This window comes from Ranitomeya variabilis, chromosome 3 (assembly GCF_051348905.1).
Source record: "Ranitomeya variabilis isolate aRanVar5 chromosome 3, aRanVar5.hap1, whole genome shotgun sequence".
Taxonomy (NCBI): Eukaryota; Metazoa; Chordata; class Amphibia; order Anura; family Dendrobatidae; genus Ranitomeya; species Ranitomeya variabilis.
In genome coordinates, this window is record NC_135234.1 from 22,163,777 (window position 1) to 22,190,811 (window position 27,035).

At 43.9% G+C, this 27,035-nt stretch overlaps 1 protein-coding gene across 2 annotated transcripts in view; it reads left to right on the forward strand.

Moving 5' to 3' along the window:
• CD247 (CD247 molecule) overlaps positions 1-26,666 on the forward strand; it is a 90,768-nt gene extending 64,102 nt beyond the window's left edge. For both annotated transcript variants that reach the window (XM_077293739.1, XM_077293740.1), the window contains exons 3-8: positions 12,124-12,177; positions 12,478-12,552; positions 14,192-14,221; positions 17,002-17,055; positions 24,999-25,040; positions 26,524-26,666. In XM_077293739.1, coding sequence (XP_077149854.1) covers positions 12,124-12,177; positions 12,478-12,552; positions 14,192-14,221; positions 17,002-17,055; positions 24,999-25,040; positions 26,524-26,583 — 315 coding nt within the window. In that variant the 3' untranslated portion in view covers positions 26,584-26,666. The remainder of the gene's footprint in view (positions 1-12,123; positions 12,178-12,477; positions 12,553-14,191; positions 14,222-17,001; positions 17,056-24,998; positions 25,041-26,523) is intronic.
• Positions 26,667-27,035: the final 369 nt, after the last annotated feature.

Here is a 27,035-nt window from a genome sequence, read left to right on the forward strand (position 1 = left end):
CAAAATGTATTTCTTGTTGGAATCTATCCATAGTCAGGTGAACTGCTGAGGACAAATTATGGTATGGTTATAATATGACTATATAACATTTTTTTAAAAAAACTTGAATTATAGATTCCTGATAGCTTCCAGATAGGGATGAGCTGATTGATTCGCCAAGTATCGACTTTGAGTTGAATTTTGTGAAAATCGCAGGTCGCCGTCAAATTCTTTGATTTGATTTGATTTGTAAGGATCGGGGAAAAAAAATTCACATAGTGTAGCGCAGCCAATTTTGGGGGACTGTCAGCCAGTATAAGATAGGGGGCCGGCCATGGAGCACCATTTTATGCTTCAACATTGTAGGGATAGGAGGTCGGCACGCAGATAGGGGCAGGGAAATACCTAATGTGATTATGGTGTCCTACTGCAGATTGAAAATGGGAGTGACAGTCTCAGTTTAATAATATAATCCAAAGATTTAAGTGTTATATAGGGAAGCGCTGTAGCTTTACAGTCACTCAGTGGATCTGAGATATTCTGCAGTAACAGCACCTTAATAACAGCCTTTTTTATTGTTCACACACTGCAAACAAGGAGGGGCAGTATTAAACCCCTTAGTGCTATTTTTGCAACTAAAACAAAATCCTGAATCCAAGGCTTGTGTGTCACAGAAAGTGTGTTTCCTGCATCGTGAGACGGGCAAGCAGTTTTTTTTCTTTTACACCATAAAGAAATATCTTAATATGGAAATTTAAACACACTGTGATCCTCAAGAGCTGTGCACATTATAAAAAAATTAATTTTTGCACACGTGGTTGTTGTAATAGTCCACTATTATACCCACGTCACCTGAATACAGCAGCCTTTTGCAGATGATTGCTTTAGGGACGTGAATTTTCTTAGCTTTTCTTGTCCCATCCTATTATGTAAAGGCATGAGGTCGTGTTTTTTTTTGTTAATAGAAAAATAATTTTAAGAAGTGTCACAGTTTAGTTTTTCAGTACCAGTTTTATTGTCCAATTTATCAACCATACAACAAAACCCCCAAGGCCATACTGCATGTTGTTGCCATGTTTTTTATTTCTGGTCGTGAACCTACTTGTAGCTATTTCACAGCGTAGAGTTTTAGGGTCACATAACGTGCACTGCATTTTGTTGAAATGGGGGATAGTTCAGAATTAGAAAATAAATAAAAAAATAAATAAATAAGAAGTAAGGTTTAGCAACTGTTTTACTAGTTGCATTTAACAATTGTAGGTGCTAGAACAATAATACTCGTTGCTGCAAATTACTTTCTGTGCATATACAGTGGGGGAAATAAGTATTTGATCCCTTGCTGATTTTGAAAGTTTGCCCACTGACAGAGACATGAACAGTCTATAATTTTAAGAGCAGGTTAATTTTAACATTGAGAGATAGAATATCAAAAATAGAATCCAGAAAATCACATTGTATAAATTATAGAAATGTATTTGCATTTTGCAGTGAGAAATAAGTATTTGATCCCCTACCAACCATTAAGAGTTCTGACTCCTACCGAACAGTTAGACTCCTAATCAACTCGCTACCTGCATTAATGACAGCTGTCTTACATAGTCACCTTTATAGAAGACTCCTGTCCACAGACTCAATTAATCAGTCAGACTCTAACCTCTACAACATGGGTAAGACCAAAGAGCTTTATAAGGATGTCAGGGACAAGATCATAGACCTGCACACACCTGGAATGGGCTACAAAACCATAAGTAAGATGCTGGGTGAGAAGGAGAGAACTGTTGGTGCAATAGTAAGAAAATGGAAGAAATACAAAATGGCTGTCAATCGACATCGATCTGGGGCACCATGCAAAATCTCACCTCGTGGGGTATCCTTGATCATGAGGAAGGTGAGAGATCAGCCTAAAACTACACGGGGGGGGGGAACTTGTTAGTGATCTCAAGGCAGCTGGGACCACAGTCACCAAGAAAACCATTGGTAACACATTACCCCGTAAAATCCTGCAGTGTCCACAAGGTCCCCCTGCTCAAGAAGGCACATGTGCAGTCCGTCTGAAGTTTCCCATTGAAAACCTGGATGATTCTGTGAGTGATTGGGAGAAGGTGCTGTGGTCAGATGAGACAAAAATTGACAACTTTGGCATTAACTCAACTCGCCATGTTTGGAGGAAGAGAAATGCTGCCTATGACCCAAAGAACACCATCCCCACTGTCAAGCATGGAGGTGGAAACATTATGTTTTGGGGGTGTTTCGCTGCTAAGGGCACAGGACTACTTCACCGCATCAATGGGAGAATGGATGGATCCATGCACCGTAAAATCCTGAGTGACAACCTCCTTCCCTCTGCCAGCAAGACAATGACGCAAAATAGCAAAACATACAGCCAAGGCAACAAAGGAGTGGCTCAAAAAGAAGCACATTAAGGTCATGGAGTGGCCTAGCCAGTCTCCAGACCTTAATCCCATAGAAAACTTATAGAGAGAGATGAATCTCTGAGTTGCCAAGCGACAGCCTCAAAATCTTAATGATTACAGATGATCTGCGAAGAGGAGTGGACCAACATTCCTCCTGACATGTGCGCAAACCTCATCATCAACTACAAAAAAAAAGCCTGACTGCTGGGCTTGCCAACAAGGGTTCTGCCACCAAGTATTAAGTCTTGTTTGCCAAAGGGATCAAATACTTATTTCTCGCTGCAAAATGCAATTGTATATAATTTATACATTGTGATTTTCTGGTTCTTATTTTTGGTATTCTATATCTCAATGTTAAAATTAACCGACCCTTAAAATTATAGACTGTTCGTGTCTGTGTAAGTGTGCCCACTGACAAAATCAGCAAGGGATCAAATAATTATTTCCCCCACTGCACCTATGTAAAAAAAAAATTTTTTAAGGCTAACTTTTTATTAAGGGAAGGTGGAGAATCTTAAACAGAAAATATCTATATAAAAAACTAACACAGCTACACATATTTTACTTTTTGCACCACACAAGTATACTGGGGTCTGTTGCAGCCTTTTTTGTAGGCAGTATCTGGATGATTTCATCATCACCACCATCATGATTGTCATCTACTACTACTTGTCATTTTCTGAAAAGCTGCAACCCGGAATTATCATGAGCAACTATGCACGCAACCTTCTGGCTGTCTTACGGTTGGGCAAAGTAACTCACGTACCCTGAAGGCCCAAATCGGGAATTTAATTGTGTAACATTTCCATCACAAATATTCCCACTTCAGGAAGGTGGTGTCTGTGGACAGGAAAGTGTCAGATAATTTCCATTGATCTTATGGGGCAAAGAACGCCCTCCTAGCGTTGCAAAGAGAGAATAGTCTGCTGGTTTGTGACGTCGCATCCTTCTGCAGCTCAATGCTGTACATGTTACATCATCTGTACAAGCAGCATAAAGTGGTGTCGGACTTCATCATTCATAAGTCAAACCGTAGCATTGTTTAACTTGAGATCCTACGTTGGCAGCTGATGAAGGATGCGAGTCGCCTATTGAAACCCTTCGAAGAGAAGACAAAACCTGTCTGTAGGAACACGTGTGGAAACAAAAATGTGGCACCGGTAATATTTATCCTGGAAGAAACCACTCACCTGAATGAAATAGGGGTTCGAGGAAGAACAGCAACTTACACCTGTTTATCAGAGTGCACTCTCTGTTGGGGATCCTCAAGGTTTATGTTACATGCTGCAGGATTTGGAGGAGGTGCGGCTGCAGGTGGATGTAGAGGGGGATTTAGAATTGGAACAGGCAGGCTGATGGTCAAAGTGAAAATGATGATGAAGACCACGATGATGACCAAATATCACAGCGGAGTGATGAAAATGACCCAGCATATTGTTAACATCAAGCAAAGAGATAACTATTGGATAGTCACTCTCAGACCCTCACTATAAAGGCAAAATGTAATTTGACAAAATGAATCAGGCAAGGATCAGTGACATCTTTCATTCACTGATGCCAACGATTAAATCGGCCTCACCACCCTCCTGCCTGTATGTTGACTGTCTTATGTACCATTCTGCTGGTGCCAGTGCCGATGGTCCAAGCTAAACGTGCTTCATCATGTAATCTATACTGTAATACTGCCAGTACCTGGGCTGCCATTACCTGCCCTAAGCTTTCGCACACCTCCTTGCCTGCTACATCCTAATTCTGTACCGTGTGGATTTTCCCGCTGTTACTACCACTGCACAGCCATGTCAGCCACACATGTCCTGGCTACCTACTGTTTTCATAGTTCTCGACTGTACTGCTGTGGCAGGAGCTGCAGAAACTGGCCCAAAGCTGGTACACATCTCCTTTACCATCATAATTCTCCACCATGTGGCTTCTGCTGCTGCACACTTACATCAGCCAGACATCTCCTGGATGCCCAGTGTTTTTATAATATTAGACTGTACTGATGTGAAAAAACATGAAACAAATGCCAAAAGATGGCTACTATTGCGATAGGCTTGGGGACAATCATTAATCAGCCAGCCTGTTCATAGGAACAGTATTATAGTAGTTATATTCTTGTACATAGGAACAGTATTATAGTAGTTATATTCTTGTACATAGGGGCAGTATTATAGTAGTTATATTCTTGTACATAAGAGTAGTATTATAGTAGTTATATTCTTGTACATAGGAACAGTATTATAGTAGTTATATTCTTGTACATAGGATCAGTATTATAGTAGTTATATTCTTGTACATAGGAGCAGTATTATAGTAGTTATATTCTTGTACATAGGAGGCAGTATTATAGTAGTTATATTCTTGTACATAGGGGCAGTATTATAGTAGTTATATTCTTGTACATAGGAGCAGTATTATAGTAGTTATATTCTTGTACATAGGGGCAGTATTATAGTAGTTATATTCTTGTACATAGGAGCAGTAGTATAGTAGCTATATTCTTATACATAGGCGCAGTATTATAGTAGTTATATTCTTGTACATAGGAGCAGTATTATAGTAGTTATATTCTTTTACATAGGAACAGTATTATAGTAGTTATATTCTTGTACATAGGAGCAGTATTACAGTAGTTATATTCTTGTACATAGGGGCAGTATTATAGTAGTTATATTCTTGTACATAGCGACAGAATTATAGTAGTTATATTCTTGTACATAGGGACAGTATTATAGTAGTTATATTCTTGTACATAGGGGCAGTATTATACTAGTTATATTCTTGTACATAGGGGCAGTATTATAGTAGTTATATTCTTGTACATAGGGGGCAGTATTATAGTAGTTATATTCTTGTACATAGGGGCAGAATTATAGTAGTTATATTCTTGTACATAGGTGGCAGTATTATAGAAGTTATATTCTTGTACATAGGGGCAGTATTATCTATATATATAATTGTCTAAGGGGTACTTCCGTCTTTCTGTCCTCAACTTCCGTCACGGAAATCCCGCGTCGCTGATTGGTCTCGGCAGCTGCCTGTCATGGCTGCCGCGACCAATCAGCGACGGGCAAAGTCCGATTAGTCCCTCCCCTACTCCCCTGCAGTCAGTGCCCGGCGCCCGCTCCATAATCCCCTCCAGTCACCGCTCACACAGGGCTAATGGCAGCGGTAACGGGCCGCGGTGTAACGCACTCCGTTAACCGCTGCTATTAACCCTGTGTGTCCCCAATTACCGTATATACTCGAGTATAAGCCGAGATTTTCAGCCAAAATTTTTGGGCTGAAAGTGCCCCTCTCGGCTTATACTCGAGTCATGGTCGGCGGGTGAGGACTGTCGCATACTCACCTGCTCCCGGCGCTCCTAACGCTGTCCCAGCCTGTCCCATGGTCTCCCGCGCTGCAGCTCTTCCTCTATTCAGCGATCACGTGGTACCGCTCATTAAAGTAATGAATGTGGACTCCACTCCCATAGGGGTGGAGCCGCATATTCATTACTGTAATGAGCGGTACCATGTGACCGCTCATTACAGGAAGAAGCTGCGGTACCATGGGACATGCAGGGACAGCATCAGGAGTGCCAGGAGCAGGTGAGTATTTCATATTCACCTGTCCGCGTTCCATCCGCCAGGCGCCGCTCAGTCTTCCCATCCTCTTGCAGTGACTGTGCAGGTCAGAGGGCGCGATGACGTATTAGTGTGCGCGCCGCCCTCTGCCTGAACAGTCAGTGCGGAGAGACGGGACGCTGAGGAGCAGCGACAAGCGGTGAGTACGTCACTTTTTTTTTATTGCAGCAGCATTAAATGTGGCACAATGCTATATGGAGCGTATACTGTTATGACCCCAATGGCGAGGGTCTCAGAGAAACAAGTAAGTCTGCGACGTACAAAAATCCAGCTCATAGGGCAGTGGTAACTGGGTTGACCATATATCTACTCCTAACGCCAACACTAGCAGTAGCCGGGGAACATGCCTACGTTGGTCGCTAGATGTCTCGCGCCAGCCGGAGGACTAACTACCCCTAGAAGAGGAAAACAAAGACCTCTCTTGCCTCCAGAGAATAGACCCCAAAAGTAGGATAGTAGCCCCCCACAAATAATAACGGTGAGGTAAGAGGAAATGACAAACACAGAGATGAACTAGATTTTAGCAAAGAGAGGCCCACTTACTAATAGCAGAATGTAGTAAGATAACTTATATGGTCAACAAAAACCCTATCAAAATCCACGCTGGAGATTCAAGAACCCCCGAACCGTCTAACGGCCCGGGGGGAGAACACCAGCCACCCTAGAGCTTCCAGCAAGGTCAGGAAACAGATTATATACAAGCTGGACAAAAATACAAACAAAAACAAATAGCAAAAAGCAAGAAAGCAGACTTAGCTTAATCAAGCAGGAACCAGGATCAGTAGACAAGAGCACTACAGATTAGCTCTGATATCAACGATGCCAGGCATTGAACTGAAGGTCCAGGGAGCTTATATAGCAACACCCCTGACCTAACGACCCAGGTGAGCATACAAGGGATGAATGACATACCCAGAGTCAAATCACTAGTAGCCACTAGAGGGAGCCAAAAGGTAAATTCACAACAGTATACGGGGCCATAAAGAACTGCATGGAGCATTATATGGGGCATCTATGGGGCCATAACTGCATGGAGCATTATATGGGGCATCCATGGGGCCATAACTGCATGGAGCATTATATGGAGTGTCTATGGGGCCATAAAGAACTGCATGGAGCATTATATGGGGCATCTATGGAGCAATAAAGAACTGCATGGAGCATTATATGGGACATCTATGGGGCCATAACTGCATGGAGCATTATATGGGGCATCTATGGGGCCATAACTGCATGGAGCATTATATGGGGCATCCATGGGGCCATAACTGCATGGAGCATTATATGGGACATCTATGGGGCCATAACTGCATGGAGCATTATATGGGGCATCTATGGGGCCATAACTGCATGGAGCATTATATGGGGCATCTATGGGGCCATAACTGCATGGAGCATTATACTATGTGGCTGGGCAATATACTACGTGGCTGGGCAATATACTACGTGGCTGGCCACTATACTACGTGGACATGCATATACTAGAATACCCGATGCGTTAGAATCGGGCCACCATCTAGTCTACAATATAATTGTCTAAGGGTCACTTCCGTCTGTCTGTCTGTCACGGATATTCATTGGTCGCGGCCTCTGTCTGTCATGGAAATCCAAGTCGTTGATTGGTCGCGGCAAAACAGCCACGACCAATCAGCGACGGGCACAGTCCGGCAGCAAAATGGCCGCTCCTTCCTCCCCGCAGTCAGTGCCCGCTCCATAATCCCCTCCAGTCAGCCCTCTCACAGGGTTAATGGCAGCGTTAACGGACCGCGTTATGCCGCGGTGTAACGCACTCCGTTAACGCAGCTATTAACCCTGTGTGACCAACTTTTTACTATTGATGCTGCCTATGCAGCATCAATGGTAAAAAGATCTAATGTTACAAATAATAATTAAAAAAAAGGTTATTCTCACCCTCCGACATCGCGTGCTGTCCTCGGCAGTGCAAGCGGCAGGTTCCGGTGCCAAGGATGCTATGTGAGAAGGACCTGCCATGACGTCACGGTCATGTGACCGCGACGTTATCACAGGTCCTGCGCTCATACCAACCCTGGGACCGGAAGCTGCCGCGTGCACCGCACACAGGCGCCAGGACTTCAAGGGGCCTTCGGAAGGTGAGTATATGTGTATTTTTTATTTTAAGTCTTTTTTTTAACCACGCATATAGTGGCCACATTGCTATATACTACGTGGGCTGTGTTACATACTGCATGGGCTCTGTTATATACTACATGTCTGTGCTATATACTATGTAGCTGGGCAATATACTACGTGACTGTCCAATATACTACGTGGCTGTGCAATACTACGCGCTCTGTGTTATAAACTACGTAGCTGTGCAATATACTATGTGGCTGTGTCGGTTCTGTTATATACTACGTTGACTGTGCAATATACTACGTGCCTCTGTTATATACTATGTGGCTGTGCAATATACTACGGGGCTATGTTATATACTACGTGTCTCTGCTATATACTACGTCGCTGACCAATATACTACATAGCTGTGCAATACACTACGTGACTGTGTTATATACTACGTAACTCTGCTATATACTACTTACGCTGTGTTACATACTACGTAGCTATATTATATACTACGTCTGTTGTGTTATATACTACGTCACTGTGAAATATAGTATGTAGCCTGTGCTATATACTACCTACATATTCTAGAATACCCGATACGTTAGAATCGGGCCACCATCTAGTAGTAGTTATATTCTTGTACATGGGAGTAGTATTATAGTAGTTATATTCTTGTACATAGGGGCAGTATTATAGTAGTTATATTCTTGTACATAGGGGCAGTATTATAGTAGTTATATTCTTGTACATAGGGGCAGTATTATAGTAGTTATATTCTTGTACATAGGAGCAGTATTATAGTAGTTATACTCTTGTATATAGGGAGCAGTATTATAGTAGTTATATTCATGTACATAGGAGCAGTATTATAGTAGTTATATTCTTGTACATAGGGAGCAGTATTATAGTAGTTATATTCTTGTACATGGGAGTAGTATTATAGTAGTTATATTCTTGTACATAGGGGCAGTATTATAGTAGTTATATTCTTGTACATAGGGAGCAGTATTATAGTAGTTATATTCTTGTACATAGGAGCAGTATTATAGTAGTTATATTCTTGTACATAGGGGACAGTATTATAGTAGTTATATTCTTGTACATAGGGGCAGTATTATAGTAGTTATATTCTTGTACATAGGAGGCAGTATTATAGTAGTTATATCCTTGTACATAGGGGCAGTATTATAGTAGTTATATTCTTGTATATAGGAGCAGTATTATAGTAGTTATATTCTTGTACATAGGGCAGTATTATAGTAGTTATATTCTTGTACATAGGGAGCAGTATTATAGTAGTTATATTCTTGTACATAGGGGACAGTATTATAGTAGTTATATTCTTGTACATAGGAGGCAGTATTATAGTAGTTATATTCTTGTACATAGGGGCAGTATTATAGTAGTTATATTCTTGTACATAGGAGGCAGTATTATAGTAGTTATATCCTTGTACATAGGGGCAGTATTATAGTAGTTATATTCTTGTATATAGGAGCAGTATTATAGTAGTTATATTCTTGTACATAGGGCAGTATTATAGTAGTTATATTCTTGTACATAGGGAGCAGTATTATAGTAGTTATATTCTTGTACATAGGAGCAGTATTATAGTAGTTATATTCTTGTACATAGGGAGCAGTATTATAGTAGTTATATTCTTGTACATGGGAGTAGTGTTATAGTAGTTATATTCTTGTACATAGGGGCAGTATTATAGTAGTTATATTCTTGTACATAGGGGCAGTATTATAATAGTTATATTCTTGTACACAGGAGCAGTATTATAGTAGTTATATTCTTGTACATAGGGGCAGTATTATAGTAGTTATATTCTTGTACATAGGGACAGTATTATAGTAGTTATATTCTTGTACATAGGAGCAGTATTATAGTAGTTATATTCTTGTATATAGGAGCAGTATTATAGTAGTTATATTCTTGTACATAGGAGCAGTATTATAGTAGTTATATTCTTGTACATAGGGGCAGTATTATAGTAGTTATATTCTTGTACATAGGAGCAGTATTATAGTAGTTATATTCTTGTACATAGGGGCAGTATTATAGTAGTTATATTCTTGTACATAGGAGCAGTATTATAGTAGTTATAGTCTTGTACATAGGGGCAGTATTATAGTAGTTATATTCTTGTACATAGGAGCAGTATTATAGTAGTTATATTCTTGTACATAGGGGCAGTATTATAGTAGTTATATTCTTGTACATAGGAGCAGTATTATAGTAGTTATATTCTTGTACATAGGAGCAGTATTATAGTAGTTATATTCTTGTATATAGGAGCAGTATTATAGTAGTTATATTCTTGTACATAGGAGCAGTATTATAGTAGTTATATTCTTGTACATAGGGGCAGTATTATAGTAGTTATATTCTTGTACATAGGAGCAGTATTATAGTAGTTATATTCTTGTACATAGGGGCAGTATTATAGTAGTTATATTCTTGTACATAGGAGCAGTATTATAGTAGTTATAGTCTTGTACATAGGGGCAGTATTATAGTAGTTATATTCTTGTACATAGGAGCAGTATTATAGTAGTTATATTCTTGTACATAGGGGTAGTATTATAGTAGTTATATTCTTGTACATAGGAGCAGTATTATAGTAGTTATATTCTTGTACATAGGAGCAGTATTATAGTAGTTATATTCTTGTACATAGGAGCAGTATTATAGTAGTTATATTCTTGTACATAGGGGCAGTATTATAGTAGTTATAGTCTTGTACATAAGGGCAGTATTATAGTAGTTATATTCTTGTACATAGGAGCAGTATTATAGTAGATATACTCTTGTACATAGGAGCAGTATTATAGTAGTTATATTCTTGTACATAGGGGCAGTATTATAGTAGTTATATTCTTGTACATAGGGAGCAGTATTATAGTAGATATATTCTTGTACATAGGAGCAGTATTATAGTAGTTATATTCTTGTACATAGGAGTAGTATTATAGTAGTTATATTCTTGTATGTAGGGGCAGTATTATAGTAGTTATATTCTTGTACATAGGGGCAGTATTATAGTAGTTATATTCTTGTACATAGGAGCAGTATTATAGTAGTTATATTCTTGTACATAGGAGCAGTATTATAGTAGTTATATTCTTGTACATAGGGGGCAGTATTATAGTAGTTATATTCTTGTACATAGGAGCAGTATTATAGTAGTTATATTCTTGTACATAGGAGCAGTATTATAGTAGTTATATTCTTGTACATAGGAGCAGTATTATAGTAGTTATATTCTTGTACATAGGAGCAGTATTATAGTAGTTATATTCTTGTACATAGGAGCAGTATTATAGTAGTTATATTCTTGTACATAGGGGCAGTATTATAGTAGTTATATTCTTGTACATAAGGGCAGTATTATAGTAGTTATATTCTTGTACATAGGAGCAGTATTATAGTAGTTATATTCTTGTACATGGGGCAGTATTATAGTAGTTATATTCTTGTACATAGGAGCAGTATTATAGTAGTTATATTCTTGTACATAGGAGCAGTATTATAGTAGTTATATTCTTGTACATAGGGGCAGTATTATAGTAGTTACATTCTTGTACATAGGGGCAGTATTATAGTAGATATATTCTTGTATATAGGAGCAGTATTATAGTAGTTATATTCTTGTACATAGGGGCAGTATTATAGTAGTTATATTCTTGTACATAGGGGGCAGTATTATAGTAGTTATATTCTTGTACATAGGGGCAGTATTATAGTAGTTATATTCTTGTACATAGGGGCAGTATTATAGTAGTTATATTCTTGTACATAGGGGCAGTATTATAGTAGTTATATTCTTGTACATAGGGGGCAGTATTATAGTAGTTATATTCTTGCACCTAGGGGGCAGTATTATAGTAGTTATATTCTTGCACCTAGGGGGCGTTGTAGTACGATTTCTATTTTTGTATATTGGTTGGAATATTATTTTGTGTATATTTTTTGTGTTCCTTATATCTGTAATAATTGTTTGTTTTGTTCAGCTAATAAAGAGAGACGCAGTGAACGTTGATGTGAAAGCAGGAGGCGACTACAGTGTGAGTATTCGCTAATCTCGGTGTTATTGTGATTAGAGATTTGGGAATCGTTCTTGCACATCTTTCGTTTGCAGTGACTGAGGCTCGTTCGTTAAGTTCAGTAAAAGTCAACGCCATTGGTAAATCATAATGTACAATCCCCGGCGGTCCTAGGTAGTGAAGGATTGCATGCTCCAGTCATATATCGCCCCAGTGGTCTAGTTGTTGGGGTCCCTAGATAACTGCAGCTTAGCAGGACCCCTCTAAATCCAGAGAAATGTCAACTGTGTGACAGAAATAATATCTTCTCATTATTTCTAGGAACTTCAATATCGAAACCAAGCGGGATACGATGTAATAAATACTGGGGGAGATACAGAGAAAGGGATGAACAGAGTAAGTAACTATGTGTCTATTATCTATCTATTATCTATCTATCTATCTATCTATCTATCTATCTATCTATTATCTATCTATCTATCTATCATCTATCTATTATCTATCTATCTATTATCTATCTATCTATCTATCTATTATCTATCTATTATCTATCATCCATCTATTATCTATCATTTATTATCTATCCTCTAGCTATTATCTATCTATCTATCATCTATCTATCATCTATCTATCTATCATCTATCTATTATCTATCTATTATCTATCTATCTATCTATCTATTATCTATCTATCTGTCTATCTCTCCATTTATCCATCCATCTTCTGACTTCCGCTGTGAATCTCATGGTTGCCACATCATAACATTATCTTCTCGGGGAATATAATAAATGTATTCAGGCTTTTGCTGCTGCTGTAACTCCGGATTTTCGCTTTTCATTTTCGGGTGGATCTCCCCTTATAATCTCATCCTCTGGTCGTCCTCCCGCGCGGACCTGCGATGACTGACACCTTGTCTATAGTAATGGCCGCCATGTGCGGCTTCTGCTCTCGGCCGCAGTAGACGGTCAGGATCTCGGTCATGATCAGGCGGATATTGCCCGGTTGTTGCGTCCTCGTCCATCAGATCGCTCAGGTGCTAATTGGCCGGGATTTGCTGCATCCAGATGAAAAGATTGTGGCGGAGAGGACAGGCGAGCGCCTCTGACGCCTCCGGAGAGATTGCCATCAGCCATCTGATTCCCTCTGCGTCCCAGCGCGGGCGGACGGCTATCCTCCTGTGATGTCTGTCGCCCGCGCCTTCAGGTACGGGGGGACGCAGGGGCTCAGAAACATCACACGGCCGCAGCTACCATGGAAAACAAACAACAAAAAGCTTTCTGCGGCTTTGAAGTGCAGAGTCTCAGCGACGGGCGGCTTTGTGCTCAGGGACCTGAGATTTACAGCCATATCTGTCAATAAGTGATGCCTTCTCAGTAGCGACATACATAACATACAAATAAACTGGAGCAATACTACGGCATTATTTCACAGTCTCGCTGTTTTTGGATCCAGCATTATCTGCTCATTAATTGTTTAATATATCTTTACACCGGTCAAAGCTCTATTTTTGTGATATAGAGCTCCAAATTCCCTGCAATGTCACATAAAAAAAATGTTAAAATCGATACTACCTGCAGCCACCACTAGAGGGAGCTCAGGAGCTTACCGCAGACTGCAGAATTTTAAGCTCCCCCTAGTGGTGGCTGCTGGAAGTACAGGTTTTGCTCTTTCATACTGTGGCTTTGCAGAAATGATTTATATCTGTGTATCAGGAAAATCGATACTAACCAAAATAAGGTAAAACATCAATCATTATAAAATGTTACCCTTAAACGCTGCACAATGGAAATTCACTCAAAGATTTATGTGAACTTTCCCACTCCCAATGCATTTAAAATTGTCCTGATTTAGTAAAAAAAAATGATGTCGTTTTGTGTATGCAGCTCCTAGGATGTCCTATGCATCTCCATGGTTACAGAATACAAACAAGTCCTATGTAGTCTGACCCTGAAATTCACCTAATAATGAAAGAAATTAGTAAAATATGTTATTATCACCAATCATTGATAATATTCTCCGCTTTCTCCCGCAACAGATGAAGAGTCCAGATAATTCCGTCTATAATGTAAGTATCTCGCGGGACGACATGCAAGGTCCAGGTAGTGAAGGGTAGATAGATCATGTGGTGGGCGATGGTAGGGAGTGGAGGGGGGAGTTTATTTCAGAATTTAAGAAGCTCAGAGGATCGAGTGATTGTGTGGTTTGGGATCAGTAAAAATTTTACCAAAATTTTTACATGCACATTTTTGGTATATAGATGCCTATGTCAGGGTCGGTCTTATGTGGAGTGATGCCCTGTGCGGTACTTTCTGTGGCTGCCTCCTATGGTGTAATATCCTATTCTAAAATGCACGTGCAAAGTAAATATACCGCTATACAGTGACTAAACACTACCATAAGGTAACCAAATAACAGCTCTATCAACTGAAATAACACTCCCACATACTGTAGATGCCTAAATAACTATGCTTTACACCGCCATTTAGTGCACGTATAGTATAGTATACCACAGTGTAAAATACAAAGACCATTGCTCAGATCCAGTTATACAGGACACATTGCTGCCGACACCATATACTGCAAGTATTATATACCGTAATGTACTTAGTAATGCCACAAATATACACCTGTATAAAAATTACTGCCATACAGTGCTCACATCCTGTTATACAGGACACATTGCTGCCGACACCATATACTGCAGGTATTATATACTGTAAGGTACTTAGCAGTGTCTCAATATGCAACGTATACTAATAACTGCCATACAGTGCTGAAATTGTTATTGTTATATAGGACACATTGCTGCCAGCACAACATACTGGAATACACATAGTACTGTTACAATATGCAGTGTATAAGAAATACCGCCATACAATGCTCAAATTCTGTTATATAGGACTCATTGCTGCCAACGCCATGTACTGCAAATATAAAATACCGTAAAGCACTTAGTAATGCCAATATATACAATATAACGGAAATTCTGTCATGCAGTGATAAAATACTACCACACAGTAACTAAATTATACTTCGATATACTGCAGCTGCTTATATAACAATGCTTTACATTGCTGCCATCCTCATATACTGCAATATAATAATAATAATAATAATCTTTATTTATATAGCGCCAACATATTCCGCAGCGCTTTACAGTTAAACAGTTTCAAACACAACAGTAATAAGTAACAACGTTAACAATACAGTAATAAAGCACAATAAGCCGCCCCTGCTCGTGAGAGCTTACAATCTACAATGAGGTGGGGGAGATACAAAGTACAGGTGTGTATTTACAATGATGTATTTACAATGATGGTCCAGCCATCTTCAGGGGGTGGGGGGTAGATGGAGATAGTGAATGGGCTACACACACACACAGACATAAAATGAGTTTGATTAGTGAACATGATAGGCCGCTCTGAACAGACATGTTTTGAGTGAGCGCCTAAAACTGTGCAAGTTGTGGCTGGTCCTAATATCTTGGGGTAGAGCATTCCAGAGGATTGGCGCAGCACGGGAGAAGTCTTGGAGTGTGAGGTACGGATTAGTGCAGAGGTTAGTCGGAAGTCATTTGCAGAGCGCAGAGGTCAGCTAGGCCGATAGACAGAAATGAGGGAGGAGATGTAAGGGGGTGCCGCACTGTGGAGAGCTTTGTGGGTGAGAACAAGTACTTTGAATTGTATCCTGTAATGAATGGGCAGCCAGTGTAACGACTGGCGAAGAGCGGACGCGTCCGAGTAACGATTAGCCAGATGGACGACCCTGGCTGCTGCATTAAGGATAGACCGGAGAGGGGAAAGTCGAGTGAGGGGGAGGCCAATTAAAAGAGAGTTACAGTAGTCCAGGCGGGAGTGGATTAGGGCGACAGTGAGAGTTTTTGTTGTCTCCATGGTGAGAAAAGGGCGGATTCTAGAGATGTTCTTTAGGTGTAAGCGGCACGAGCGGGCAAGAGATTGTATGTGGGAGGTGAAGGAGAGATCGGAGTCAAACATGACACCCAGACAGCGCGCCTGCTGCTGGGGCGTTATTATGGTGCCACCCACGGAGAGGGAAATGTCAGATTTAGGGAGGTTAGTAGAAGGCGGGAGCAGAAGAAGTTCAGTTTTGGAGAGGTTGAGTTTCAGATAGAGAGCGGACATGATGTTAGAGACTGCGGACAGACAGTCAGTGGCGTTCTGTAGTACAGCGGGGTAAGGTCAGGGGCTGACGTGTATAGTTGTGTGTCATCAGCATAAAGATGGTACTGAAAGCCAAATCTGCTGATGGTCTGTCCAATTGGGGCCATGTAGAGGGAGAAGAGAAGGGGGCCAAGGACTGAGCCCTGAGGTACCCCGACAGTGAGAGGAAGAGGAGATGAAGTGGAGCCAGAGATCAGAACACTGAAGGAGCGGTCAGAAAGATAGGAAGAGAACTAGGAGAGAGCAGTGTCCTTAATGCCTAGTGACTGGAGCCTAGAGAGTAGGAGAGGGTGGTCAACAGTGTCGAAAGCTGCAGAAAGATCGAGGAGAATGAGCAGCGAGTGGTCACCGCTACATTTTGCTGTCAGAAGGTCATTGGTCACCTTGATGAGTGCAGTTTCTGTCGAATGTAGGGCGCGGAAATACTAGGGGTAGTAGTGCCACAATATACAATGCAAAATGAATACCGCCACACGGTGCTCAATCGCTACCATACAATGACCAAATAACAGCTCAAGACATTAAGTGATCTGGATGTTGTATAGCAGTTATACCGCCATATCTTCTGCGGTGTGTCCTTCATTAAGGGCATCGGATGCCTCCTCCTGTGTGACGGGAACTTTCTTGATTCCTAATTGTACTATTTTTGCCTTGAACCTTTCAGGATCTGCAGAGGGACAAGATGAACGATCCCTACAGCGACATCCGGGTCAAGCAGGTCGGTGTCCTTACCGGAAACTAATTGTAAAGAAAGAAACAGTCCGCTTTTCGGCCAAGTTTGGGCTTTACCCGCCATTAGGGCTCATTGATACAACCGCTATACAGCTGTGTAAATTGGCTTTTGATGGACTGTGGCCTCAGTTCTGGCAAATAATTGGGAATAATTAAGTTTAATTTGCATAAATCCGCGGGGGCGGGGCTATATTATTATATTTAGGTGTTACATATGTAGCAGATAGCTAATAAGCGATAATATCCAGTTAGATGTGAGGGGATTGTGACGCAGGCAGCAGTGTGGAGCAGAGGTGGCACAGATGGCGGGAGCAGTAATACGGTGGTGACTTGTTATATGGCGGTACACCGTGCTGGCGGCTGCTTTAGCGACGGGTTGTGTTGTGACACTGTATTATTATTATTAGGGCATAAAGCACAGGGTGTTATCTATGGCCGGTGCCCCCCCGCGCCCGGCTCCGCGCTCCTTTATGGGGTCTCCAATGTGCAGTATGTTCAGTGAGACAGCAGAGGGCACAGCGCGCACAAGGAGACGTATAACGTACAGCGTGTGCTTCGTCTGCTGTGTGCCGCCGAGGAAATTACAAAATACTGCACTGTCTGCCCGAGACGTAGAAAGCCGCAGAATGAGCAGGCCATCGGGGGCAGTCCATTATCTCAGCAATGTAGTGGGTGTGCTGCACTGCTGCTACTTGTAGTTCTACAGCACTGTGCGCTGACTGTGTCTTATTATACCACAAACATCTGCAGTAGTGCCCCCTCCCTCCTCTCGATCTCCAGTGGTCGACCATTGTATGACATCCAGCAAATCTGTACTGACCATGCTTCAGTGTCATCCTCACATCAGTGTCATCCTCACATCAGTGTCATCCTCACAGTAGTGTCATCCTCACATCAGTGTCATCCTCACAGTAGTGTCATCCTCACATCAGTGTCATCCTCACATCAGTGTCATCCTCACAGTAGTGTCATCCTCACAGTAGTGTCATCCTCACATCAGTGTCGTCCTCACATCAGTGTCATCCTCACATCAGTGTCATCCTCACAGTAGTGTCATCCTCACATCAGTGTCATCCTCACAGTAGTGTCATCCTCACATCAGTGTCATCCTCACAGTAGTGTCATCCTCACATCAGTGTCATCCTCACATCAGTGTCATCCTCACAGTAGTGTCATCCTCACATCAGTGTCATCCTCACATCAGTGTCATCCTCACATTAGTGTCATCCTCACATTAGTGTCATCCACACAGTAGTGTCATCCTCACATCAGTGTCATCCTCACATCAGTGTCATCCTCACATCAGTGTCATCCTCACATCAGTGTCATCCTCACAGTAGTGTCATCCTCACAGTAGTGTCATCCTCACAGTAGTGTCATCCTCACATCAGTGTCGTCCTCACATCAGTGTCATCCTCACATCAGTGTCATCCTCACAGTAGTGTCATCCTCACATCAGTGTCATCCTCACAGTAGTGTCATCCTCACAGTAGTGTCATCCTCACATCAGTGTCGTCCTCACATCAGTGTCATCCTCACATCAGTGTCATCCTGCCATTAGCGTCAGCCTCCCGTCAGTGTCATCCTCCCATTAGCATCAGCCTCCCGTCAGTGTCATCCTGCCATTAGTGTCAGCCTCCCGTCAGTGTCATCCTGCCATTAGTGTCAGCCTCCCGTCAGTGTCATCCTCCCATTAGTGTCAGCCTCCCGTCAGTGTCATCCTGCCATTAGTGTCAGCCTCCCGTCAGTGTCATCCTGCCATTAGCGTCATCCTCCCGTCAGTGTCATCCTGCCATTAGCATCAGCCTCCCGTCAGTGTCATCCTGCCATTAGTGTCATCCTCCCGTCAGTGTCATCCTGCCATTAGCGTCAGCCTCCCGTCAGTGCCATCCTGCCATTAGTGTCATCCTCCCGTCAGTGTCATCCTGCCATTAGCGTCAGCCTCCCGTCAGTGTCATCCTGCCATTAGTGTCATCCTGCCATTAGCGTCAGCCTCCCGTCAGTGTCATCCTGCCATTAGCGTCAGCCTCCCGTCAGTGTCATCCTGCCATTAGCGTCAGCCTCCCGTCAGTGCCATCCTGCCATTAGTGTCAGCCTCCCGTCAGTGTCATCCTGCCATTAGTGTCATCCTCCCGTCAGTGTCATCCTCCCGTCAGTGTCATCCTCCCGTCAGTGTCATCCTGCCATTAGCGTCAGCCTCCCGTCAGTGCCATCCTGCCATTAGTGTCATCCTCCCGTCAGTGTCATCCTGCCATTAGCGTCAGCCTCCCGTCAGTGTCATCCTGCCATTAGTGTCATCCTGCCATTAGCGTCAGCCTCCCGTCAGTGTCATCCTGCCATTAGCGTCAGCCTCCCGTCAGTGTCATCCTGCCATTAGCGTCAGCCTCCCGTCAGTGCCATCCTGCCATTAGTGTCATCCTCCCGTCAGTGTCATCCTGCCATTAGTGTCATCCTCCCGTCAGTGTCATCCTGCCATTAGTGTCATCCTGCCATTAGTGTCATCCTCCCGTCAGTGCCATCCTGCCATTAGCGTCATCCTCCCGTCAGTGCCATTAGCGTCAGCCTCGCAGCAGTGTCCGGCCTCCATGTCACGTACGTCCTTGGCTCCTCGCAGACTTGACCCCATTATCCTTATCTGACTGCAGCTTTCAGCTGAGAAGATACAAAGGACAACATCATCATTTGGTTCCACAATGCGGCCGGGTTATCTGTGACCCGCGTCTGTTCCATCCCTCCTTCACCCGTCAATCAGACAGATTGAGAGAAAAAACAACCTCATCCAAACCTCTAACAAGTGATTAGAGCCGAGGTGAGCCGGTCGCCTCCTGAGGAGTCAGGTTGGGTTGGCCAAAAATTCAGATCAATAAATCTCTGTGTTCTCCCAGGACGGTCCGGTGCTCATTTCTCTCCTGTGAGTCTCATCAATCGTGGAGCCAACGCGTTTCACACTTCAAAACCCTCCTGGAGCTCAGCACAAATCCAGTCCCTGCTTACACAGGCTTGATCTGATAATTTTGCCTTCATAAAGACAGGAAAGCCATATATAGAGGGTTTTCTGTAGAAAAAAAATATTTATGGCCCTTTCATAAGATTAAATATATTAGAGAAATCACAGGGGCCCATAATAAAACTCTAAATGGGCCCCTGTGTATATCTGTGGAGAAGGGTGCTGTTCCCTGACTTCTGCCTGCAAGCACCACTAGGGGGAGCTACCAGCACATAGATGTATACAGTTATTATGGGCGGGACAGTATGCAATGGGCGCCACCTAGGGACAACTTCAGGTAATGACTATGTGATAGGAAGGAGGGGAAATACTTAAAGACTGGGCCATATAACAGCCTTGCTTCCCGGGTCTGTGGTAGGAGGCAGGGAAAAGGAAGCATGTCCGGGAAAAGAGATATTTTCTTCCTTAATAAATCATATAATAATAAATATTTATATACCGGTAGCTCCAACATATTCCGCTGCACATAAACTGTCTGTTAGGCAACATTGTGCAGCAGGAGCCTCCCCCCACAAGTGTAGAAGCAGCAGACAACCCTACAGACTGACACTGTGGGCGAGGAACATTTTTCAGATTGAAAATTAGTTTTTTTTTATTAGAATTAGTTTTATTTTATTTTATTTTTTTCATTTTTAGATCCTTTTTTTGTAAACAGATAAAAATTTATCTAAAACCGAATTAAACATTTAATTAAAAGACAGATTTCGAAATCATATTTTAAATGTGAAACTTTTCTAAAAGAATTTTTTTGCACAAGATGGAAAGAAAAAAAAAAGTCACGGCGGTACGTGTCGGCGCGGTCCTGCTGCACTGGTCGTCCGGTAATAACCTGCAATTTCCCCAAGCAACAGAGAAGAAAATCTCCCGGGGGAAACAACGCAGGTTTCACCGACGAGAACGAATGAAAGTAAAGTATTGTGGCTAAAGTGAATCCGGGGGTTGAGAATGGAAAGGGAACGTCGGCCGCTCGCTGCTAAGTCCAAGAGGAAAGTCAGAACCGAGAAGAGAGTGTGACTACAGACAGCGGGAATGGCGACATGTCTGCCAGGAGGACCCCGGGGTCGCCAAACCAGCTGTATAGTGATTGGGTCATTGGCAGAGAAGAGGTTAATGGAAACATCACTGGTGGTCTACAGGAGTAAATGACTTATGGGGTCCATTTCTGAGTCTAGTACCCGCTGTCCAGTTACTACTTCACCTCCTCAGTCTCCAGCGCTGTCTACAACCATTGTGTTACTGAGAGGGATCGTGTCACCTTTTCTGAGATTCCGGAGATTCCGAAGATTCCGAAGATTCCAAGATTCCGAAGATTCCGAGATTCCGGAGATTCCGAGACCATTGCTCCAAACTCTTCCATCCTACGTCTGCCATTTACATAGCAGGCGATACCGCTACGTAAGTCCATATGGGCATTATCACATCTCAAAAGGAATAAAGACCCCAAAAGGCAATTGGGGTCTCACCCCCAAATACGGCTAACACCTACTGAGCTCCAGTCTCAGGAAATCCCAAGGTACAGACCGATGCCAAAACCCCGAAATAAATAATGAGCCGAGGTAGAAACAGATGGCAAAATAAATCCATACCCCAAGCACCCTAAAAAAAAACCCATAAGCCTGACTGATCCAGAACACGAGACCACCTAAATAAGTTAAGACCTCATTCTAGATCCTATAAACTAATACACATCATAGACCAGACCACCTAAATTTATACAGACCCCAAAAAATAAATCAATACAAACCCCCGACGAGAGCCCTAAATACACATACTGACCCCAGATCAGACCCTTAAATGTATACAGATCCCCGACCAGACCCCTAAACTAACAGTCCCTGAACCAGACCACTAAAGACCAGAGCTCTAAATATATACAGACATCAGAATAGACCCCTAATTATACAAAGACCCCTAAATGTATTCAGACCTCGACCCTGACTCTGTAAACTAATACAGACCCCAGACTAGACCCCTAAAATAATACAGACCCCAGACCAGAGCCCTAATTATATACAGACCCTTAAATGTATTCAGACCTCGGCCCAGATTCTGTAATCTAATAGAGACCCCAGACCAGACCCCTAAAATAATACAGACCCCTGACTAAATCCCTAAAATAATACGGACCCCAGACCAGACCCCTAAAATAATATGGACCCAAGACCAGACACTTAACTAAATACAGACCCCAGACCAGAGCCCCTAAAACAATACAGACCCCAGATCAAACCCCTAAAACAATACAGACCCCGGACCAGAGCCCCTAAAACAATACAGACCCACAGACCCCAGATCAGACCCCTAAAACAATACAGACCCCAGACCAGAGCCCCTAAAACAATACAGACCCCAGATCAGACCCCTAAAACAATACAGACCCCAGACCAGAGCCCCTAAAACAATACAGACCCCGGACCAGAGCCCCTAAAACAATACAGACCCCAGACTAGACCCCTAAAACAATACAGACCCCAGATCAGACCCCTAAAACAATACAGACCCCAGACCAGAGCCCCTAAAACAATACAGACCCCGGACCAGAGCCCCTAAAACAATACAGACCCCAGATCAGACCCCTAAAACAATACAGACCCCAGACCAGAGCCCCTAAAACAATACAGACCCCAGACTAGACCCCTAAAACAATACAGACCCCAGATCAAACCCCTAAAATAATACGGACCCCAGACCCCTAACTGTATAGAGACCCCATACACTTACAGCTGCACTCACTCGCCTCAGGAGCTGCGCTCATACCGTCACAGGACCATCTTCTTGCAGGTCAGATATGAGATGGTTGCACGTCGCCGACACATTGTGGGTTTTCACCTTTTTTCCTCTTTTGGTTGATACCGTTGTTTGGAACGACGCCGTTACCTTCACTGTTCCAACTAATGTTATCCGGGACTAAAACATATACATAAAACGTAAACTTTTTTTTTTTTTAACAACTGATTTCCACGGTGACCCTTCCACAGTAAGACACAGGTGTAATGCTGCCAAACTGTTCACTTAAACAATCCCGCCATCCTGTGCCCAATAACACCAACTATAAGAATCCAAACAGTGGTGGAATAATACCGCCACACCGAGGCCTCTCACATCATGGAAGGAACTGACATCCCCCTGTGGGGTCTGTTACTGTGTCAAGAGGGCGGGTCCAGCGGGGGATTAATCTTTTTTTTTTTTTAACCCTCTTCTTTATGAAAGTGACTGTAAAAAAAGAGGTTGATGGTGACGGATTCCAGAAGAATGATGGATGAATATCCCCCTCAACTGCAATAATTGGAGGTTGTTTAATCCAGGAAGCCCCCTGTAAATCTTTCTAGAAGCCCCTTAATATCTCCTGGTGCATCCCTGGAGGGAGCGGGATGCTGCGCTCCGGCCGCTGTTTGCGCCATTGCTGCTGTAGTCAGACGTGTATCTGGATGGAGCCCATGGGGTCTCGCCGAGAGGTGGGGGAGGGGAAGCTCCTTATTAACGAGGAGCCGTTAGAACAATCATCTCTTAAAGTTCACGTTTCCTGATCCTTCGCTTTCAAGCCTCTAAGAAAGAATAATGGTGGTTGTCTAATATCGGCCTCGATCCGAGCGCGGGCCGGAGGGCCGCAGATGGGGCCCCGGTGGGTTTCCCTATTTATTTTGATAATGTCGGATAGTTTGCTCGTATATATTTATAAAATAAAAAGGCGCAGCACGGGAGAGCGCTCTTTATATCTCGCTGACACCGAGACGGAGCGCCAAGACTTTTATTGCGATGTACAACTATCTGGGGAAGGAGAAAAATGCCGAATAATGAAGAAAAAGGGAAAAAAAACAAGAAAAAGGAAAGTGACAAGTACAAAAATAATAATAATGTTTTTCGGCTCCGGAGCCACCACGGTGAGGCAGGTGGAGGAAGCAGCCGAAAACATACTGCTGCCCCAAATATGTCAACTTAACCCCTTCCTGAGCTGAACGTCGGCATCTAGCTGCAAATTTGATGTAGGAAGCATTGTCCCCCCCCTTCATATCGTGTGTTACATAGTTAAGCAAGACCCCCTCCGAGCCCACCATAAACATGCCCACAAGGGTAAGAGTGGAGATAAGCGGCTATGACAATCAGCCAGTGTCTGTCGACAGACCTTTACCTCCTGCGAATATCCACCTTATAAATGCATTAGTTCCATCGATTTGTGCCGATTCGTTTCAAAAGCTCAGGGTTTTTTTTCCCGATACAGAGCACCAAATCCTCTGCATAGAAGTAGAGTCAAATGATGAGTTTCTGACTTCCTGCAGCCACCACTAGAGGGAGCTCACTGCATACAAGTGTGAGTCCAGTGTATACGAGTATGCAGTAGACTCTTCAGCTCCCCCTGGTGGAGACTGATGGCAGACAAAATGATAGAATTTCTCTCTATGCAGAGGATTTGGAGCTTTGTATCAGAAAAATATCAGTTAATGATTAAGCAAAGAATTTGGGGCCTAGTTACATGTAAAGGAGACATTCACATTAAGGTTCCTTACAGAACGCTAGTAACTGACTCCTCGGTGTTCGTGTTAGACAGCTTTCCTACAGAGGTGTCAGTCTGACTTCATTTACTATCGCTCCCACAGCAGGGGAAGGAGACCGTGCACCAATCAGTGCGTCCCTATGCTTGACTAGGCAGGGTGGCCCACCCGAAGATACACCGCATCCCCAGTGGTCCAGTCCGAGACTGACCCATAAAAAACTCTAAGTGCCGCTGTGGTGGGTGGTAAAACTTGCACCTTTTGACCAATTTAGTGGTTTAATGAGGACATTCCAAATATTGAAACATTCCCAAACCTTTTACCACTCCCCTCATGGCCGTCCTGGGGACCCTAATTAGTGCTGGAGAGACTGCGGGGTGCGGGGTCGGCTCTTCAATGTGACAACTGATTTTCTTGTTTTTTTCTGTCCAGCACGCCAGAAGAAAAGGGAAAGGCAACGACGTGGTCTATCAGGTAACATCCCGCTATATGGGTCACATCTGGCAGCTTTAATTATGTAAATATTGACCCTTATTTGGGCAACTGATTTCGTAGCTGACGAACCTCCAAAGATCCGCCCGACCATCAGCGACACGTGAAACTCCTGGGCCCCGTATACCGCAGGCCTTCATATTGGGCAGTGGGGTCGTCAACCACCAGACCCCGAGTGACGTCCCCTGCACCAATAGCTACAGCCCTGACGACATCGCGCGGTGCAGGGTGTGCGACATCGCGTGGTGCAGGGTGTGCGACATTGCGCGGTGCAGGGTGTGTGACATCACGGGGTGTAGGGTGTGCGACATCACGGGGTGTAGGGTGTGCGACATCACACGGTGCAGGGTGTGCGACATCACGGGGTGCAGCGTGTGCGACATCGCGCGGTGCAGGGTGTGCGACATCGCGCGGTGCAGGGTGTGCGACATCGCGCGGTGCAGGGTGTGCGACATCACGGGGTGCAGGGTGTGCGACATCACGGGGTGTAGGGTGTGCGACATCCCGCGGTGCAGGGTGTGCGACATCACGGGGTGCAGCGTGTGCGACATCACGGGGTGCAGGGTGTGCGACATCACACGGTGCAGGGTGTGCGACATCACGGGGTGCAGCGTGTGCGACATCGCGCGGTGCAGGGTGTGCGACATCGCGCGGTGCAGGGTGTGCGACATCGCGCGGTGCAGGGTGTGTGACATCACGGGGTGTAGGGTGTGCGACATCCCGCGGTGCAGGGTGTGCGACATCACGGGGTGCAGCGTGTGCGACATCGCGCGGTGCAGGGTGTGCGACATCACACGGTGCAGGGTGTGCGACATCACGGGGTGCAGCGTGTGCGACATCGCGCGGTGCAGGGTGTGCGACATCGCGCGGTGCAGGGTGTGCGACATCGCGCGGTGCAGGGTGTGCGACATCACGGGGTGCAGGGTGTGTGACATCACGGGGTGTAGGGTGTGCGACATCCCGCGGTGCAGGGTGTGCGACATCACGGGGTGCAGCGTGTGCGACATCACGGGGTGCAGGGTGTGCGACATCACGGGGTGCAGGGTGTGCGACATCACGGGGTGCAGGGTGTGCGACATCACGGGGTGCAGGGTGTGCGACATCACGGGGTGCAGGGTGTGTGACATCACGGGGTGTAGGGTGTGCGACATCACGCGGTGCAGGGTGTGTGACATCGCGCGGTGCAGGGTGTGTGACATCGCGCGGTGCAGGGTGTGCGACATCCCGCGGTGCAGGGTGTGTGACATCGCGCGGTGTAGGGTGTGCGACATCACGGGGTGTAGCGTGTGCGACATCACGGGGTGCAGGATGTGACATCCCGCGGTGCAGGGTGTGTGACATGAAGTGCAGGGAGCATGACATCACTTTTTATAAGTCTATAATGAACTTTCCAAATTTTTTTTTCCTGCTTTTGAACCCATGAACCCTTGTGATCTTGTGATTTTCACCTTATTTTTGCCCTCAGGGATTAAGCGGAGCCCAAAGAGACACGTACGACGCTCTGCAGATGCAGGTCCTGCACTGAGGCGAGAGGGCGACATAAGAAAATGGAGATTACAAGACTCAGGAGTTTTCCTGCAAATCATTAAAAAAAATATTTTTATTGTATTAGATCGTTCACAAAAGTAACAAGATTTATTCTACAAAAACGACAGGTTAAAATGTTTAATGACTAACGGCGCCACCATGCGCCACAGGTTGTCTGCGGTACTGCAGCAAGTAGGTCATTGCTGGGACACGTGGCGGACTCTGGTCTGACCTGGGGTTTCATCCTTTTATCCTCATCACAACTTACCCCACTTGTTATCTGCTTAATATTCTGATCAACTTTGCAAAAATTAACACATTAGGAGTCACAAGAAACCTTCTACTCCGGCCACATTCGAAGAAAAATGCTAAATTCTGCCGATTTCCTGCAAGAGTTGAAAAGACAACTACCCAGCCTGCGATTGGCGTGGAGGATAAAAACAGAACGTG